Genomic DNA, 19,711 nt, shown 5'->3' on the forward strand with positions numbered 1-19,711 from the left:
TATATATATAATGTATCTTATATATCTTACCAGACATGAGAAAGATTCTGTGTTATTGCGTTGTGCAACAGGACATCGCTGCTCCACAAGGGCTAAAAGTATTTTGAAATAGTCGTTATCAAGAATCCAAGGTAGACTTGCTCCTGACGTTTGCAACCGGACATTTTCTTTACTGTAGTGGTTTAATCATTCATCTAGTGAACACTCCGCCTTTTTTGGATCATTATTCATTGTCAAATAATTCTTTGGGCGAAAATTTATTTTGGTTTGCCTGTCTCCAGTCACCTTGTACATACAGTGCAACTGGGCAAAGGACTAGTCTCGTCCGACCACGCACTGTCCCGTAGGGCTGAGAATTCGGGTCACTTGGGTTCACTGTTTTAGGATCACTCTGGATAAAGCCTTGTTTTACGCTTGCATGAATATATCGTCTCCATCAGTCCTACTTATCTGTTCACTGGTTTTCTTGTGTCTCTCTAATCTCCATTTTTCCCACAGGGTTATTCGTCACCATCGTGATTTCGGTGCTATCTTTCTATGCGACGAGCGATTCGCACAGGTCTCCGCCCGCTCGCAGTTTCCCCACTGGATGCAACCGAGCATGCGAATTTATACCAACTTGCGTGCCGCGTTGGAAGAGACATCTACTTTTTACAAGAGGGCCTCTATCCTGGTGAGTCTCTAACTCTAATTGGGCGTTGATTTTTCGTCTGACCAACCGTACATTTGGGGAATGTGTCATCGAGGAATCTTCTCAATAAGATCTGTCATCGTTTCTATTGGTCGTTTGCAGATTTTGTCCATAATAATGGATCAGAATGATGAAACAGTTCTTACGGTGGTGACTTGCTTGGGGCCGTAGGGACAAATATTATCCTAGGATCAGAAAACGCCTGGTTTTCTATCCAGTCGGGAAGCCCCTAAAAAACAATGGATCTTTATTCATTGTGCTGTACTGGTCCTTTGTTCTGTCAGTAAATTGTGGTGAAATTCGTACGACATGAGTACCCAGCACATGGAATAAGTATTAGGAGCTTCTGGTTAGCACACTTTTTCAATACTGATAATCTGGCCAAACGTCGCTCCATGCTTTTATGCATCACTGTCAATGGCTTTTCAACTCACTCAGCGTTGTCTATCTACAGGATTTAGACGTTTAGTCTCATTTCGAGATGAAGTTATCCGAATACCATCGACTAATGTGGTCCACTATCGCAAAGTTGTACCCGAATGAACCCGCAATCGGTCGCAAACAGACACAGGTGAAAGTTGAGTATCATTTAGTCTCAGTGACAGGTAGAGTATCCCAAATGGGCGCAACAGATCTCTCAGCCAGAACTGCTATTTTTAGTTTGGCCCCATTTCATGTAGGCTATAATCCAACCTTTTTGGACAAAAACAGAGTTTTTAGTTGATAATTTTGTGCAACTGGCATGTAACACGTAGCTTCCATATTGCTGAGTTCTTATTCTCAGTCCAAGGAAAATGGATGGCTGATTTTTAGTCAGTGCTTCCCCTTTTGTAGTTCAATCCCAATGACTTTCACTGTCATGAAATTCAAACAGTCGCACATGGTGTTATAAGCTTTAAATAACACTGGTTACTGTTGTCACCCTTTACACTTACTGTTACTTTTCCATGCTTCTCTCACGCATTCAGTATCCTACCAGTTCGGCGGGCTCCAGCACTTCTTACTCATACTTAACCAAGTCGACAAGCACGGCAAAACCCATAGATGCACGTATAAGCTCTGCTCCGTTAGCTGGACGTTCGTCAAATCACCCCTTGCCGCGTGCTACTGAGGTAATCTCTTCACACTAACTGTCTCTTTCGCATTTTCTTTGTTGATTATTTTACTGTTTGTATCCCTACATGTTTCGACCGTCACCAAGACTTTATTCCATCACGCTGTAGCAATTTTATACCTCTATGACGGAGTGTAAACCGTTCAGCTATAACAATCTTTCGGCTCGTATCTGCAATGCGGCCAGAAGGGAGCACGAGGGCTAGGATATTGCCAAGTTGCCCAAGCCCAGAGAGAAGTCGAGATGCAGGGGTCGGTTTCGAGCCGCGGACCTTCCGGTCAGTAAATTCGCGCTGTGACTCTGATCGAGTGAGCTCACTGAGTAGTCACTTTGATGCCCATGTAATCCCTGATACCCGGTTGACCGACGGATAGAGTTCTGACGAGCACAGTTTCCTGGGCCTACAGGTCGGGGTTTGGAGGTACGTATTGCGACTTGTTCCCTAAAAACTTGTACTGCTGTGGTAGTGTGCCGGCACCCACATCTGCTTTTTGGTCAGGATTTTGGTCCAGAGCCTGTGGTGGAGGGCCTTAACTGTCCTCATGTATAGTTATAGGTGCCGTGACAGTACTACATCCAGCTCGCAATCAGAAGTACGCTCATGTCACATCCGCCTTCATCTGATGCCATCACCCGGGTCCTCTTATTTGTTGCATGCAGCAAGTCGGGTAAGCGAAACATATTACTATTGACCCGTCACTTATACTTTCACGTGTTCCTTCTCCCTTTTTCCACTACAATGTGGGTCCACCAATAGGAATGACAGATTTAACAGCTTCGAGTTACCGTTGGCGAAACCTATGCCCGTCCGTCTCGGTAACAGCCCCGGTGTACTTAGCTGCCTTTAATGCTTGCATACTGAAGCAAGCTGTATAACAAGCTGCTTGTTCCCGTATGTGGATTCCGTCCGCATTGATGTATGTTTTTGTTTTGTGAGCAAGAATAATCCAGGGTGAATCCCAGTACCGTAATTGAATTAAATTCCACCTTGCTGTCTTTCAGCTTCCTACTGTGCTCCTCTGGTGATGCGTAAGTCACAGCAACTGGGTCCACATGGGTTGGTATAATGTTGAGTTGTCTAGCGGAGGCGTCTTCTGTGTAGCTCTCTGTGCGGTTTGTTTGGCATGGTTTATGAAAGAATTTCGAGAAAGAGAGTTCCACCGCTTCCTGCTAGCGCTCCAACAGGCTATAGCAGTGGGCATGCCGAATAGTTTCCCTGGCGTTGTAGGTGATTTTACACTAGCTTGAAGGCTCAGATATCGTTGTGTCGGCTGGCAACATGGAACCACAGTCAAGCAGGATTAGTGCTACTGAGGCTCAGTTAGATGATCGTTTTGGATTAGAGGTGAGACAACGGCGAGCGCCCACTTCTAATGGGTACTGACTACAGGCCGTTTGTACTATCGCCTTCCGGAGCAGCGAAAATCTTTTGACTGTGTGGCGTCCGCCAACGACCCAACCCGAATCCTTACACATGAGCTAGAGCGTCTTTGGTTTTGACCTCCAACCTCAGAATCATTGCTGGTATCGGATGCGGTTAGCGGATTCGTGATGGGATAAACAGAAAGTGGGTATTTGCTTGTGTAGCAGGTACTTCAGTTGTGGAACACATCCAGTACCATCATCAGCGGTGGCTCGGCTATGTGCATCTCGAAACATCGTCTGCCGGTACGATGTTGTTTTCCGTGCCTCCTTCAGAATGATGCACACTGCGAGGTGGACAACATGTGACAAGGCGTGAAGAAGTTGACAAATGGTATGGGTGTTACTGGTGTTGTCCACCCTTCAGGATGGTGTCTTCGTGGCCCCTCGTACTCGGCTGAAAACATTTCAAGAAATGGCGGCTAATCGATGTCAGTGGCGTTCATGCTGTCACTTTCTTTACAGATTTATTCAGCGGTTGAGGGTGCAGGCACCTCAGACATCTTACGATAAGTTAGGAATAGATCTCTCCCACACCCAATCCGTTCTCTTCGTTTCACTTTAAGGTTCTAAGCATGACTAAATAAACCTTGTAATTGTACGGCAGTGAAGCATCCTCGTCAACACTGCTTTTACCATCTCCCACGATGTTGACATCTTTCAATATGAAACCGATATATCTGTATGTGAAAATTCGCTCAACACTTGCCGGAGGACGCGCACACAATGTTGTACATCGTTTCTTGTACTTTTATGCTAAGTGCTTCCGTAGTAAATGTTTTTTGGAGTGAAATACCATTTTAGTCTCTGAATCACACACTTTTGTGTTGAGTTTGATTGCTCCATAGCGGAAACACATGTGCAATCTAAAAGGGCAACTGTTGTCACAGGTCCATTCCAGAACATCTATCCTGCCAGCGCAAAACATACCGCTTGGAGTGAATTTGTAATAATAGGTTTAATTACGGCGTTACTGTCATATTGTGGAATGATAAATGGACGCCACGCTGTTTCCTCAGTTATTGATTCAAATTTCTTGCATAATTTTGAGCAACGATTGTGTCGTGTTTATTTTGGCGTTGCATTGTGGGTATGGCCTTTAGAGTGTTCAGTGACGTTTCTGAGGCACTCTGCAGCATTGGTGTTCAACATACGTTTTTTCACTTTCGGAGCACGTCTCTTCAACCCTTCAGTGAAGCCACGTCGTATTTGCAAACGTTGCCGTAATCAGGAGCTTCATATAAGTTGGTAGATCATTGCTGAGTTGGTTCACGGCACGTTCGTTTGATATTTCCATGTATTGTTGAAATCAGTCTGATTAGATTATACTTGAAACTTCAGGTTGACATGTTTGCTCGGAGCTTGGGACCACAATCTTCGGATGGAGACTCTGTCTTGGCAAACTATGCTGGTTCCCAAACACTCCCAGATTTCCTGCCAGTTGGAGTCAAATCGAGTAGTTCGTCCGTGTTCGATTTCATGGATCAAAGTGCTTGTGCCGCGTCTCAGGCAAGTTCAATTTGTGACCTTACTCTTGCTAATAAGGATGAATAAGATAATCGCCGTTCAGCTGTGACCCCCTTTCGCTACCTAGCTGCCATGTCACGCGAGAGCAGCACGAGCAATTAGATACTACCAGATTGCCCGGAGTAGTCGGGATATAGAGGTTGGTCTCGAACCTCGGACCTTCTGGCCAGTATGTTCGTGCCTTAACCATTGAGCCATCTGGAGCTCTGCAACATTGTTGAGAATATTCTGGAAAGCTATACGTGTAATTATGAGACACTACTTCCGTTCGGTATTGATGTGTAGTTAGTTTCTAGCCCTTGTTTGAGATTGCACAATAAGACGCCTCAGAATATCTGTACTTTTTTCTACCACAGACTAAAACAAGCCTTCGAAATGTACTTTCCGCATGTGGCAATCTCTAGACTTGACACCATCGCCAGTGAGTAACTTTGTAAAAAGATGCTGTTTTCCCGTTCTTCACTGGAAAGTCCGTCGTGTATGGCTGGGTTACCTTGTATCAAGATCCTATGGTAGGACGGTTTTTTCTCTCTAGTCCTTATAAGCTATGATCGTCTCGCTAATCCTGAAGTAGATTCGATCCCATTTGTTTAGTGGGGCAGTTAATACCGTTGATCCCAACCATAATATGACAAAACTATCTGCGGGATAATTACATGCACAAAAAATTAATGATTTCTCTCATTAATTGATGTCGTGTTCACTGCAGGAATCCTATACGCCCATGTCCAATTGTTTATCGTCGCCACCGGTTTGTAAAAAAATACGACCCACTATAACCGACTGCGGTCAAATTTGGCCGCAGCTTTAATCAGATTACTCCATGTAAATGATTGCAGAAAGTGGCCCTAAGCTTGATTGTGTTAAACACTGCGCTTCCATGGAGCGAACCAACGATGTCAGGACTGCTCTCGGCATGCGATGCAACCCCACAAGCCCCTAGCCTAATGGCTTGGGAACATAGTACCAACCACGCCATGGTTATTGTATCAAGTTGCGTTTCCACACATCTGAGTTGATGGTCCATAAGGCTTGCAATCAAGGTATCTATCAGTGTTGACTCGTCATCCGTTTTATTTGAATGAACCACTCTGACTCGGATGGCTAGGCGAGCTGGGGATCCGTTGTCGATGTGGATTCAAGTGTGCTTCAGCCCAAACTGGTATTGGTAATCAATTAGGTACGGTCTGTTTCTACCCATTTCCTGCGAGTACTATCTTGGGATACTTCGGAACTGCCCAATGGCAGTTTATACTGCAGCGTGAGCAACAAACAGCTGTTCACCTGCAACCCGGCCAAAAAAGCAACCCAACCCGCTTTTTTCCCACCACTACGAAGCCTATCAAGTCCAAGCCGACTGGTGTTGATATTCTAGAACTGGACCGTAACTGCGAAACCTATCAAGCCCAAGCCGACTGGTGTTGATATTCTAGAACAGACAAGTGTGGTCTAAATTTTCTAAACATGAGAAGTCTATGCAGCACGACTTTGACTCAGATTTTCACTGCATGATTAGTGGCTGCATGTGGTTCTTAAGGAGATTCGAGGAACTCACATCGTAAAGAGATAACGACCGCACTAGTGTGTGCCAAGGATTTTAGCCGCAGCACAATTCAACAGCTTGTCCGCGAGCTGAAATTCGTCATGATACAATTTTCACGAGGTGTAGACATAGCAAAACTCACATTGTGCCGCATTTTTAGCTAGGTTTGCTGACAGCGATTTGATGATATTACCATCTTTCCTCCACACAAAGTATGTCCAATGTATTCCACCATACATTCTTGCGAATACATACAATACGCTTGTGTTTAATCCAGTTCATAATCCAGTTCGTACCAGTTCACCGAAGTGAAGAATTCGTTGTAATTTTTTGAGAATCCACAAGTGCCAATGGTTTTGTGTGTGCCCATTATGTCACTTTGTTTTGCTCTACGATATTACTATAGGAATATTAAGTTTGTACTATCCGATATGTGTCGAGTTTTTGCATCCGCACTTGTATCCTGATTCAACTATGTACGGCACTTGACATCTTCACAATGAAGTGTTTCCGTTTGGGGCATGCGGCCCAGTTTTTCTGGTCGTTCTAGCATTAAAGACTGCTTTACATATACCCAATATGTGTCACAGTTAACTTTTATCTGAGCCGTAGATTCCAGTCACATGATGTGCTGTTAACAGGCTACTCACATGACGACCTCTCCCAGCGGGTTCAAATGGCTCGGTGGCACAGGTGTCACACACGTCCAGCATAGTATGTTGTATCTAGATTCGGCGTCTCTGGAGCGGATTGCGAACTTGCTGTTTTGTGTACAGCTACAAAGTTTGGTTTTTTGCTTTGCTTTGACTGAGTTCGCACATACATCTACAGCACTACATTTTCGGTCTTGTATGTCCATGAAGTCACAGCAGATGCCATTCATGTCTCCCTTCGTGAGCCAAGGTGCGTCGAACACCCTGAAGGTAGTATCAGCCATTCATGATCCCTTCGTGAGCCAATGCCAAAGTGCGTCGAACACCCTGAAGGTAGTATCAGATCTCGAAGACCGCTGAGTGATGTGTAGCAGGCACAAACTTATGAAAAGTTCACTTATCAATAGTAGTTTCCCTTTTGCTCCCAAGTGTGATGCAACTCCCACTCGGTTGGTGAAATGCACTCATTTGCAAACAAATTTTGGTTTGCGAGAGACACCTGGAACCCAGCCGAATCTCTCGTTTGTGATTGTTTCCTACTCGGTTGGTTTAGGAAATTCCTCAAATTGATTGCCCAATTTTTATCGCATTCATAGTGGCTGATCCCCCTTGTTCGCTTTACCTTAATTCAGCTTACGTTAATTCGATCGCTTCAGGAAATTGGTCTGTAATTATCTGCAACAATTAAATCGTGGTCGTACGGCAACGAAGCATCGGTGTAAACACTGATTTCATGCTGTCGATGATGATGATGGTGAATAGTACATTACCGTGTATCAGGTTTACATATCTGTTGTCCTTGTAGTCTTCATCAGTTCTACGCGAAGCGTCAGTAAACAAAGACGAAAATTTGGAAATCAAACTACTCAAAGGACGACCTACCAAGCGAATCAAACTGCTACGACCTGAGGCTCAAAAGTTGTCAAGTTCACCCTTTTTATCAGATCCTTCTACCTATGTCGAAGCTGTGAAATCGGCCCTGACCAAAACCGATTCGGAACATCCAAATGGACTGAAGTTACGGACTTTCAAACAGGCGATGCAGTCATACCGGGAATATATCTCGAAGGTCACACCCGAGTCGTCGGCAAATGCCAACGTGAGTCAAGTGGAAGCTCTTCACAAGAAGCTGTGCAGTATATTCAGCTCACCAGAGACATCATCATTCGTTTCAGGTCAGTTTTATCAAACGCACTACAACGTAAAGGTGCACCGATTCTTTCGAAAGAGCTTGGTAAACAATCTGTAGTTTTTATTTGGGCTAATTTTCGCTTTTGACACGAAAGCTCCATCAGGCCAAGTGAGTAGGTCACCAAATTGGCCAGGTTATAAGACCTTTTCCAATACACCGATTTTGTTTTTTGGATTAATCAACAAGACTGAATTGACCGGTTTAAGTTCATATTAGAAAGTGCCATTGATCCTCGATGCATAGATGGTCTAAGAGTTGTCTGTGGAGGACGTAAAGATATCTGAGTACTGTGTTGATTCGTAGTGTGAATTCCAGGGATTGCATGATGCCTTATTCAATGAAAGGTCTTCACCTGTCGACTATCGATTATGGACTTCTACACTAAAAGATGATCCATATTCATCGGCCATAATCCAACGAACAGAAATTACATATATGCTGTTAATCTCTTACAAAGTGGTCGTCTCCGGTTGAACTATACGTTCATGAAATTGGTGCACTAACCCAAAGTTTATTTCCACCGATATTTCTGTTTGGAAGCCTGGAGGGAGAGGTAGTTTAACAGAAGCGGACGAAAGCTAAATGGGTTATAATTCTTCCCTCCTAGTCGGCGGCTTAATTGCGGAATGTTCGCCTCAGGTTATTGACACCACCGCACTTGTTGCAAGACGTAAGATAGGCGTCTAATAGCATTGCGGTACTCTGAAAACGTCCAGACCAGGGGTTCCCTAGCACGCAGAAAACACCATATATATATTATTCGTAACAAGTTGGCACAGACTCTAACTTGTCTATGTATATTCCCTCCGCTCATATCGAATGACAAATGCATAAGATCACTTCGCCCAGCTGTGATTAACTCATACTGTTCGGTTGATCATGGTCAACCGACATGTTCCAACAAACGCAGATAAAGGCGCGAACGCGGATTGGCGGGTTAGCCATAAATGCGTGGACCATTTCGATTTATCAGTGAAGAAAATTGTCGTAGAACTTGCTACAAGTATGCTACCACTCGTCCTAACGACCCACATCATCATTTTATAGGACCATGATGTCCGAAATCGGTGAGCCCTCTACGACTCATCCTAATCCAAGATTCAGCTATTTTCCCTCTCTTTCCAGTCAGAAACAACGGAGTTCCAACTCTGTCTATCGTCATACATGGAGGGTATCTAGTCTTTGATTTCATTCGAATTCCTGTTACAGAAATAAGAAATGCAGCCTCCAGAGTTGGCCATTCGAGAGCATACACGTGTCAGGGATGACGAACGTGCATATTTCATCGGGTCTCACGCACTTATGCATATCCGGTGTGAAACACCAGCATGGGAATGGTGTGAGTTTCGGCAAATACTAATGCTAACTCAGTAGCCCCAAACAAAATGAGTGTCATTTACCAATACCAATTCAAATCGCACACAGACACGCGTGATCCTCGATTATATACTTCCATAGTTTCTTACTGTACGCATCCTAGTCAACCTTAATTTATGATTTATGGTCATTGTTTTTGAGTTCTCACTAGTGGTGGAGTGGGTTCACACGGGTATTTTGTGGTGAAATTTCTAGTGTAGCTGCTGGGGTGACTTCGGGTGCTTAGCAGGTATCCAGCCGATTCGCTGATGATGGCTACCTTACAGTATTGATTCTGTTGAAAGTTTGAGGGGTCTCTGGAGGTTCAATTAATATTTTATCCTGTGGATGGAGCTATCCTTTGCTGAAACACTGTATAGCTGCTTCATCCATACTAGGACTCGGAAGCAGCGCGCATTTCACGAATTGCCAGGGCGATTCGTTGCCGCGAACTCCTGACTATGAGTCGAAGCCTTTCCGGGACTGGCGGCTGATCAGGATCTAAAGTCACCTATCCTTAAATCAGAGAGTTCGCACCACGTGATTCCCTGTGTACGGTCTTCTCGCCTAACGTTTTCTCAGATGGAAAGTTCATGCAACTCGTGACTTATTATTGTAAGGTAATTATAGTTGGTTAGTAGTGTAATGTTGGGAGTCCGCAACCGCCCAGCTACTGGTTTAAGACTGAAGTGTTTGTGTGAATGCCTGAAGTTAGTTTTCGCTGCAATTATTGTTATCGAGAAACCTATATAGAAGTTTCGTTTGAGGTAATCGACGCCAATGGCGTCCTTGTTGTCAGTTTCTATCCAGATCGCCTGAATGAGTGTCTGGAGATGTAGGCACCTCGGAGTGATTGTAGTAAGCCAGCACTAAGTCCCCTCCCCGTCTTTTCTATTCTTTTATTCACAATATGACTGTCAAATAAATCACGGTCGTACGGCAACGAATCATCAGTGTTGGACACGGATGTCATGCTGTCGGTGATGATGACAATGACAAATCAAAGTAATCCTATTGTTCACAGCGGCTTCACTGATGATAGAGAGCTAGCGCACAGACTGCCAACAGCACTATGTGCCACCAAACAACGTACGAACTGTCATAAAGTCGCCTTGCTTATTTAAAGGACGCAGTTGGGCGTGAAATGGCTAGGGACGCACATGCGAACCAGAGGCATCACGGGTGTTAGTTCTTCACCAAACCCCTCGTTCACTCGCTTATCCGACGTGCTTTTCCATAAGTCAGCCTAAAAAAAATCAAAAATAGCACTAACAAATTTCGGTTATTTCGTTATAGCCTTCCCAGTGGGGTGATCTTTAATCAGATGCCTCTGCAATATAGTTGCCACTGGGTCCTCTCAATATCACAAGATACAGTCGCTCAGCTCAAATACAGGACGAGTAAAGATTTTCCTGTCCGCTAGTCAACCAGTCTTTTTTATCGATGTTCCTTCCATAATGAATAAAATGATGTCAGAAGTACAACGGTAACTCCGTTTTACATGTGTCACAGATTTTCATTCAATAGTTCTTCGGTTTGTGCAAACTCTTGACATTTTCTCGTGTTCTCGCTTTCTTCAGGGGCTACGTGTTTGCTGCATCCTTCAGACAAACCCTACTTTCATGAACTCCTCCAAAGGCAAACACGAGAAGAACCGGATGGGCGAAGTCAACAAACGGCGAAAAAAGGCAAGCTTCATTAATCAGCTAGTTGTACAGATAATCCTTACAGTTTTGGTTATCGCAATTGCTGCTAGCGAAGTCGAGCGTTTGCTACCGAGGATTCTTCATTACGATAATGCTGCAAGAATGGAATGTCTATTTACGGTTTCCTTATTGACAAGGAAGTGTTATATTCTGCTAAAGTTCTCGACTTCTCATGTCATACAAGACATAATCAACGAATTACCGTAAAGTCCCTCCGCAGTCACCATCCCCCCTTTTTTGCCAGTCCAGTGAAATTCGTGTTGCCGCTGGGCGAACAGCCTTATAGTGGTCGGGAAACCGGGCCGAAAATTCCCCCTGTGGTGAGCATTTTAGGGTCGCTTACTTATAGTGCGGGTAGTGGTTGCATTGAGAAATCTGGAAACATGGAAAGTATGGTTTTATTTGCAGGGTGGAAGAAACACGTCTATCGGCACAACCATTGCACAGGCTCAAAGTGTAGTGGTGGAATCGATCTCATTGTCTACCGTCGAAACATCCAGCGATGTTCGTTTAATTCACTTTGTCATTTTTTCACATTCGGTAGCTGGGATCATCGATGAATACACCATGGTCCCTTCACATTCAAACCGGTTCGAGTGTGTACATGTGATACATCCACTCTTTATGGGCCCACTGGATAAATTGGGTGTTGTATGAATGGTTCACCCATAAGTTGTGTTTCTTATTATGGTCCTTTGATCGTCCTGTGGCTGCTTGAATCCTGGCCTTAGTAGTCATATTTAGTCACATCAGTGTAGTCTAAGCGAATATACTGGGGTTGCGGGTGACTAGTCAGTCTTACAAAGGGGTTCACTGTCGTTAAAATGCGAGTCTCAGATTTGCACTGATGAAAGCACCATATTAAGAACTATAGTTTTTTTGACGAAGCACATCATAATCGGAAACCTGATGTGAACTGCAGCTGGTTGCCTTTATATTCAGACAATTTTGGGACGCCATCTTAGTCAGATGATTTTGAAATTGCGGATTTCTATAAGCTTAAGGCGGATTTGAAATGCAGGAAGAGCATTTTCATAAAATGCTTGTGTTTATTTCGAGGAAATATGAAATCATAGGTAACATTAGACTTTGGTATGTCTCTCTAATGAAAATGCATACCCAAGAATGAAGCACGTTGCGTAGAAATCAACGGGGAACAAAACCATCTAACTGGAACCGTGTTTGAAGGGCGAACACGCGTAGAATTTACAACTGTGGGACAAAAGCATGCGTTAAAGGCTTTCCGCACTTTTCATTTGTCTACCGCTGAATGTGTCTTAGTTAACAAAAGTTAAATGCACTCATCAAGACAATTTGTGAAGAGGGTACTAAATTAACAACACCATAAAGCAGAGATCCAGCTGGGTTTCAGTTGAGTCTCCCGCAAAACTGAATTGTTTCTCTAGCAAGTATATTTCGTTAATTTCGTGCTATTGGGGTTCAAGCAGAACATAAGATTGACGAAAACTTGGAGACTGTGCCTACCTGGTGAACCCCAAGGAGGCGGAAACCGGTCGAGGGCTGTCGAAGAATTTTCAGCGACCATATGAGTAGTGTATCATGCCTAGAGGATACTAGATTAGTATTCTGCACAGTGACGTTACAAACTTTTATCGATTTATTTTAGTGGAGAACAATTACTCGATGTAATTTCCTTTATGGTATTTCTAAGACGCATGGAAGAATACACAAGTATAGCTCAGAGGTTTCAAGGAGAACGAGATTTTTGCAATCGATTGGAAGAAGTCTGTAGCTCATCGAGTAGTGATCGTTTCAGACGGGCTTGTTTGTCTGTCAAGCCTGTCTTGAAAGATATTTTTATTTCCTGATGGCGCACGCTCTTTGGCAGGATCACTGTATAGCAATATCAAGATAGCGAATAATGAGTGAAAGGTTGCGCGATTTCATTCTAAAAGCAAGAGGTCCGCACTTTTTTGTTTTCCACGAGCAGTCAGTCATGGGCGGCGCGATAATTATCGTGCCGTTGGTCACAGTCCTTTACTTAAACTGAAAACCCAATCACTGGATACTGGGCGTAGATGTACTTTTAGGCTGAATGCTGTGGGAGGGTCTCTAACCATTGCGTTGTACAGCTTTCTCAATATCCTGCCTACCTTGTTTGTGTTCTTTGCATTCTAAGATGACACACGGTGAAGTACTTTAGATTAACCATCTCAAATAACCACAGTTGACCCTCTCATGTTGAATTCACTTTCATTTATGTCAGAAGACTGGTACTTTACCCATCGCCTGGTCTTTAAGTCCCTTACATCAGTTGTTCTCCCACACTGAGTTTGCTGTTCTGCCGCATTCTGTGAGTTACTTGGGGAAGACTTGTCGCACAATGCTTCCAGATGCGGTGTAATATCGAAGGTTGTACTTGTGGTCAGTGGGCATTGTAGCTTTCTAATAAGTCTTTTACGGGAATCTTATCGGACGCCCCACAACCTTTGCATCAAGGGCCAACAATCAAAATCACCTCTATTCATGGAGCAACCTGCAAATCAGTTTTGCGCTGCTCAACGCGGTTTCAGTTTTCTTACTAGATTGTCGGAAATTAGGGCTTCTAGTGGGATAATCTATGTACAACACAATTGTTTCGTTCTCCATGTATCCGTATTTCTCTGACTTCACTGGAATCTTATGCCTTGCAAATTCACCTTCAGGTACTTAAAAATCTCCTGAACTTGACATCATGACGTCATGCTGGCTGAAACTGAAACAACGGCCTCTCTGTGTGCTGCACTGTCAGAGGCAGTCCTTCCCTGTTCTTCAACTTGTATGTGGTAAACCATAGCCTGACGATTGTCATGGAAATACGTTGAAACTATCAATGTCAATCCAATCTCTTGCAACAAACTGTGAACACCCTGAGAATTTCGTGTTAAATACCCTTCTCAAAAAGTGCATCCTTGTCTCGTGACATGTTATCTTCTGAAGGTGATTCCTCATAGAGCAAACTATAAATACATGTTCTTCCGTGCGCCTGTCCAATTTACAGTTGACAGGTAATTTTTCTTATTCAGTTTGATACACTCACAAATGTTATAGCAATGAAGGAAGTTGGGCGTCGCGTTGGTGGCTTATGAGGAGTAGATTTTCCATTTAGTTGGCTATTTGTATAACCTGACTTTCTCTTTTTTTTTCTCAACAGGTCCCAGCACTTCAGTCAAGTGTTCTAAATGCGGAGAATGTCCGGCGCGCACTCCACTCGTATCCGCATGCCAACATGTGGCTTGCTTTGGTTGCTGGCGTACCATAATTGAGGAGGTGAGCTTATGCGTCAGGCCCACTTACCGCTGTACCTTGGTTTAGTGTTTGGCCACCTAAACGGAGCTGTTGTCCAATTCGCTCGTGTGAGAAGGAACGGGTGAAATGATGCTGGTGCTCTTAAGTATCGAATGCGCATTTGATGCACTTGACGAATCTAAATGACTTCAATTTTAGCTCTACGGTGAAGTTTCGACGCGACGCACAACTGCTCCAGTTGTCCATTGCTGTCGACCTCCCCAAAAATTGTTCATTTGTAAATCTGGGCACCGGGAATAACAAGGTGTAAGAAAGCTTTGTGATATTGTTTGAATTATCCTGACACAAGAGGATTTCTCTGACTTGGCCTCACTAATTGACCTTTTATTGGTAACATTGATTCCATATGCGAGAACATGCGTTACCCGAGAAACGCATCATCTGATGGGGTTTCCGAGGATGGATGTACATCTTCAGCTTGCTACCTCCACTGCTTCTCGGTTTAACAATCCCTTGTTTAGATCGGCGAGCAAACCGTTAGGTTTTATCGATGGATTGCGGTTAGCAAGGTGAGCTATGTGGATGTCATATTCGTCGAAGAGAAGCAAACAGCCCGCTCAGGTACACATACTTCCTTTGGTCGAAACTTGATTCATCGTGAACCCTTTCGGCAACTTTGAGGAAGTATCGGAGTCAATCAGTACGTACTGTTGCTCTGGACCAGCATAATCTACATATACTCGTCTCAGTATGTTTAGGGTTTTGGTGAGGAAAACAACTGGGACCTCACCTCCCAACCGCGCACACACGGCAGCTGCGTGTAAGTTCAGAGAAGTTGCAAGAGTATTGATTACCTTCAGTTTGATAATTCGAGGATGTTCTCTTCGTCGAATTGTTGCATTATTCGGTACTCAAGGCTTTCTGTCTCAAATTCTGCATCACGCTTATTACAGACCTACCAAATAACATGTTTTTTGACACTGACTGAGTAAAGGTAAAGCTGCTTAACAGATTCGAGAAAACACCTTTGAGTTTCACTATTGTTTGACACTAATGCAACCATCGTCTTTCTTTCTGATTATTCGCTGGGCTATTAGACACGATAGGGCATCAGTTGGACCGAAATATGAATGGTGTTCGCTTGTGATCATCTCCTTTCGAGTCGTATTTCAGACTCACGTTAGCCGAGCATTAGAGCAGATGGGCGGTACGAACCGAGATGCCCTACGGAGATTCGAAAGTGACAAACAGCGGGTAAGAGTCGGTGTGAAAGATACAACTTCGGCCAAACAGCATTCTATGGAATCTTTTTGACAGGATAAACCAGTACTGTCACTTCCTTTGCGGTTTCAAAATAATTTTCCTGCTGCCGGTAGTGAGTGGGTAAAGCCTCTGGGCAACTGTTGTAGTAAGACCACATCAATTGGGTATTCTAGCGCATATCGTGCTGCTGGGAGCAGAATTTAAGGTTTGTAATGGGTTTATAATGTGGGGAAAGGGCGAAATGGCCCAGTGGTTGGAGCACGAATATACTGACTGAAAGGTCCGTGGTTCGAACTGGACCTCCGCCTCTCGACTTCCTCTGTCTAGGCTTGGGCTACCTGGTAGTATCCCAGCCCTTGTGCTTCCTTCTGGTGGCACGGCAGCTTGGTACCGAAAGGTGCTACGGCTGAACGAATATGGGAAGCGCTGTGTGTCACGTCGGCGATCAGATCCAAGCAGTCTCCCCTGACAATGCGGTGCAGGAGAGCGCAGTTGCGTCCTCTTAGTAGGAAAAAAGTGATTATTGCAATTCACGATACCGCAGAAAGCTTACAACTTGGGGGAACTGACGTGTTTGCTGTCACTTCCATTTTCTTTTGACCAAGTCTTCATCCTTTAGCTTTCAATTGCTAAATATGAGATGACTGGCATCATAAGGGGACATTTTTCTAGATGAACCCAAAGATATTAATCTGTATGAACACTTGCATAAGATGATTCAGATGCTCATCTAATATTTTGCTTAAATATCCCATAGTAAAGACAAACTTGAAGGCGTTGTTTTCCTTACCTGGCGAAGTTAACCGGAGCGCACTGAACATCGGATGGAAGTGGTTGTAGTCGGGCTAGCTGTTGAGGGTCGATATTTGGTGAGAGCTGTGAGCAGTCAGCGGAAGTTAGACATTAAAAAAGTAAAAAAAATTCTTCACGTCAGACAACAGCCCAGACCAATAAAAAAAACACGCCAGACAACAGCCCAGACCAAGTTGCCGCATGATATTCCCACGCGGCTGCCCATAATAAGTTGATGCACCGGTTCAGTGCCGATAAATTGTTTTTACAAACAGTTGTGAACTACAATGTAGCCTGACTCTCCTTCGAAGGTTTCCTATGAATGGGCATCGATCAGGCTTGATGTAGGTTACCGGAGATGAGGACTATTCAGTCAAGTCAGTCTGATGTTTTTTTAAACAAAATACCTAATCGCATCATGTCTAACTTCCCCGTAGAATGCCCGTTTTCCCCGTACACGATGCTTCTCCTAGGATTGAAGTCTCAATGAATAGTTGCCTCATCTGGGAGCAGACAAAAGCTCCGTGTCACTTGCAGTTCAGATGCCTTAGACTCGGGGCACTATGTTGCTGTTATGGTTTCTACCGATGTATCAGTTAGACTCGTTAGTACACCGGAATCGAAAAGAGAAAGCTGTACTGCAAACAAATGAATCGTTCTATGAGATGGAATTCATCTGAACCAGAGCTAATAAGATGCCAATGAAAGGCTGAAATGGGGAAAACAAGGCTTCAGTTTACAAGACAAATCGGTAGCAAACCGGATTTGTTCGTTTGGAGGCAGTCCTCCTAACATTCACACACATATCTACAAGGAACCAGGGCTGTATGGTTAACCATTGTCTGCATTGTCACCTAGGTAGCAACCGTAGTTGACCTTGTAGTCACCACAGCTTACCTTTTGAGTCTTTATCCATTGTCGATTCCATAAGTTCAGTCTTCCTCGTTCACTTCATTTTTTCCAGGGAAATCGGCGCTGCCCTTCTTGTCAAAGTCTGGTAAGACGCCGAAATCTATCTCGTCTAGTCCTGTCAGAACATGTCTCTCCGGTGGATAATTGATCAGTAATTGCGTTCAAAGACATCTCAGAGTAACTTCCATCTCGCAGCTACAATTATTTGGTCGTCTATTTTGTACCATGCATTTAGAACAAATTGGCGATTTTCTTATTCATTTGGTTGCTGCAGACATTTAGGACTAAGATGGCCATCAAACCACGGGGTTATGGGCAACGTTTCATTACAGTTTTTGGCCTAACTAAAACCGGAGCTCACGTCCACAGTTTCATGATCGGGTCGTTGTCGGGGACGTATAGCGTGATGGCTCAGTGGTTAGAGAGCGAATTTACTGACCGGAACGTCCCGTCCGTGGACCCGCCCTCTGCATCTAGACTTCTCCCGTCTAGGCTTGGGCTACCTGGCAGTATCCCAGCCATCGTGCTTCCTGGTGGCGTGGCAGCTAAGCACCGGGGGGTTGCCACAGCTGCGCAGTTATCTTATTAGTATCTTATCATAACGTGATAAGATGTCCAATCCAAGCGACTGCGAAAGCCTAGCATAGAAGTTCACGTACACAAGCTGGCATAGTCATTCTCGATGGGACCTGTGGTGAGCCCGTTTAGCGTTTCTTAAGGATTATGCCGCAGCTACGAAAACCGGGTTTGACTGGTGAACAGGTCACATCAAACGCTGCATGAACGATCAAGTAAGACTAAGGCGTCTTTAGGGGGGAGGGTTGATGAACTGTGTAAATCCAGGGCAAAACTTCTTGTCCTCTACCTACAAATGACGTAGGCGTTTTAGCTTTCTACCTACTGGGATTATCTACGATGAATTTCATCCAATACTTATGGCCACAATCCTCGAACGATCTTTCCTAGTGGATCGACGTTTTAACAGGAGGGTGCGAGGTCATGGAGGGCCGAAAATTTACCGGAGTTTGAACATTTCGAACTTGTCTGTGGTCGCTGATTTTCGTCACGCACGGAAATCAGAAGGCAATAGTCTACGCGAACGTGTATTGGATAACAGTAAAAAGTGGCGCACAACACGGAAGTCAGAAGTAATCCAATCACAATGTCGCGGTCCCGTACGCGTGGCGCATTTAGTTGTCTGGATACCGATGTAATTTATTGATTGCATGTGCAGTACTCAGCCCAGCTACGCAAGACCATGGTAGAGGAAGGGGTGCACAAATGCAACTACCTTGAACAACAACATTCATAGGGTATTTATCATTTGCATTCCCAGTCGTAGGTGAAAACTCTACCTGACTTAGTCTGGCTCATGGGGACGATTTTGCTAATCCGCTGTTCACATCCTCAGTCCTATTGACTTTATCAGCTAGCCTCACTGAACCTATCGGAACGCTGCACACCAACAACTTACCCCGGATGCACCCAGCACTTTCTGAAGCTGATGAATCCCTGGCGAGCAATCTGGCGACCCGAATATAGAACTTTCGGAGTTGGTACCGAATAATATGGAAATGAGGCAGCTTGATAGTGATTAACCTTCGAAACGGGTGCGGGGACATCATCCAGCTCCAGATAAGTTTCGCGATTACCGATGGACACGGCGCCTAACTAGATCACATGGTTCAGTCATGATTTGGTCCTCTAGCTGCAGTCATTCTATGCCGAAAAATCAAGCGCTGTAGAGCCGTTTCGCCCTTTCTGGAAATGATCAAGTAATGCGCACCTTACGAAGCCCCGAGCGGATCGGAACCAGCGGTTTTCCAGGTGTAGCGGTGATACTACTGATGGGGACTAGCTTTACAAATCATTCCGAGGTGCCTACACCTCCAGACATCCACTCAGGCAATCTGGATAGAAACTGACAACAAGAACGCCACTGACCACGGTTGGCAGCCATATCTTGTAGTGTCTCCAACCAGGCACAGTGAGGATCACGCGGTCCCCATCCTGGAAGGCGAGTAGCACCGACAGCACCCAAGCGTTTCGTGATCTCCTTCATACTCCTCTGCCAGGTCATGGGTTGGCCACCTCTCTGTTTACGCCACTCCGAATTGGGCATGCAAAACAGTACTTTCTTCGGCAAACGATGGTTCGGCATACGTAACACATGTCCCAACCAACGCAGCTTCTGGTGCTGAACACATTCTTCAATGGAAGTACCCGTTACACAACCGAAAACACGCTGTCTAACTGCCTCGTTACGGATTCGCTGACACCAACCCACACGA

The 19,711-nt window shown here is 44.5% G+C and overlaps 1 protein-coding gene across 1 annotated transcript in view; it reads left to right on the forward strand.

Moving 5' to 3' along the window:
* T265_08769 (hypothetical protein) overlaps positions 1 to 19,711 on the forward strand; it is a gene marked incomplete at both ends in the record, with an annotated part of 52,777 nt that overhangs the window by 27,700 nt on the left and 5,366 nt on the right. The window contains 8 exons of the mRNA XM_009174661.1: positions 499 to 673; positions 1,660 to 1,803; positions 4,569 to 4,749; positions 4,844 to 4,893; positions 7,756 to 8,125; positions 14,359 to 14,474; positions 17,473 to 17,505; positions 19,390 to 19,495. Of these exons, the coding sequence (XP_009172925.1) occupies positions 499 to 673; positions 1,660 to 1,803; positions 4,569 to 4,749; positions 4,844 to 4,893; positions 7,756 to 8,125; positions 14,359 to 14,474; positions 17,473 to 17,505; positions 19,390 to 19,495 (1,175 nt within the window). The remainder of the gene's footprint in view (positions 1 to 498; positions 674 to 1,659; positions 1,804 to 4,568; positions 4,750 to 4,843; positions 4,894 to 7,755; positions 8,126 to 14,358; positions 14,475 to 17,472; positions 17,506 to 19,389; positions 19,496 to 19,711) is intronic.

The sequence above is a fragment of the Opisthorchis viverrini genome (assembly GCF_000715545.1).
Source record: "Opisthorchis viverrini unplaced genomic scaffold opera_v5_234, whole genome shotgun sequence".
In the NCBI taxonomy this organism is placed as follows: Eukaryota; Metazoa; Platyhelminthes; class Trematoda; order Opisthorchiida; family Opisthorchiidae; genus Opisthorchis; species Opisthorchis viverrini.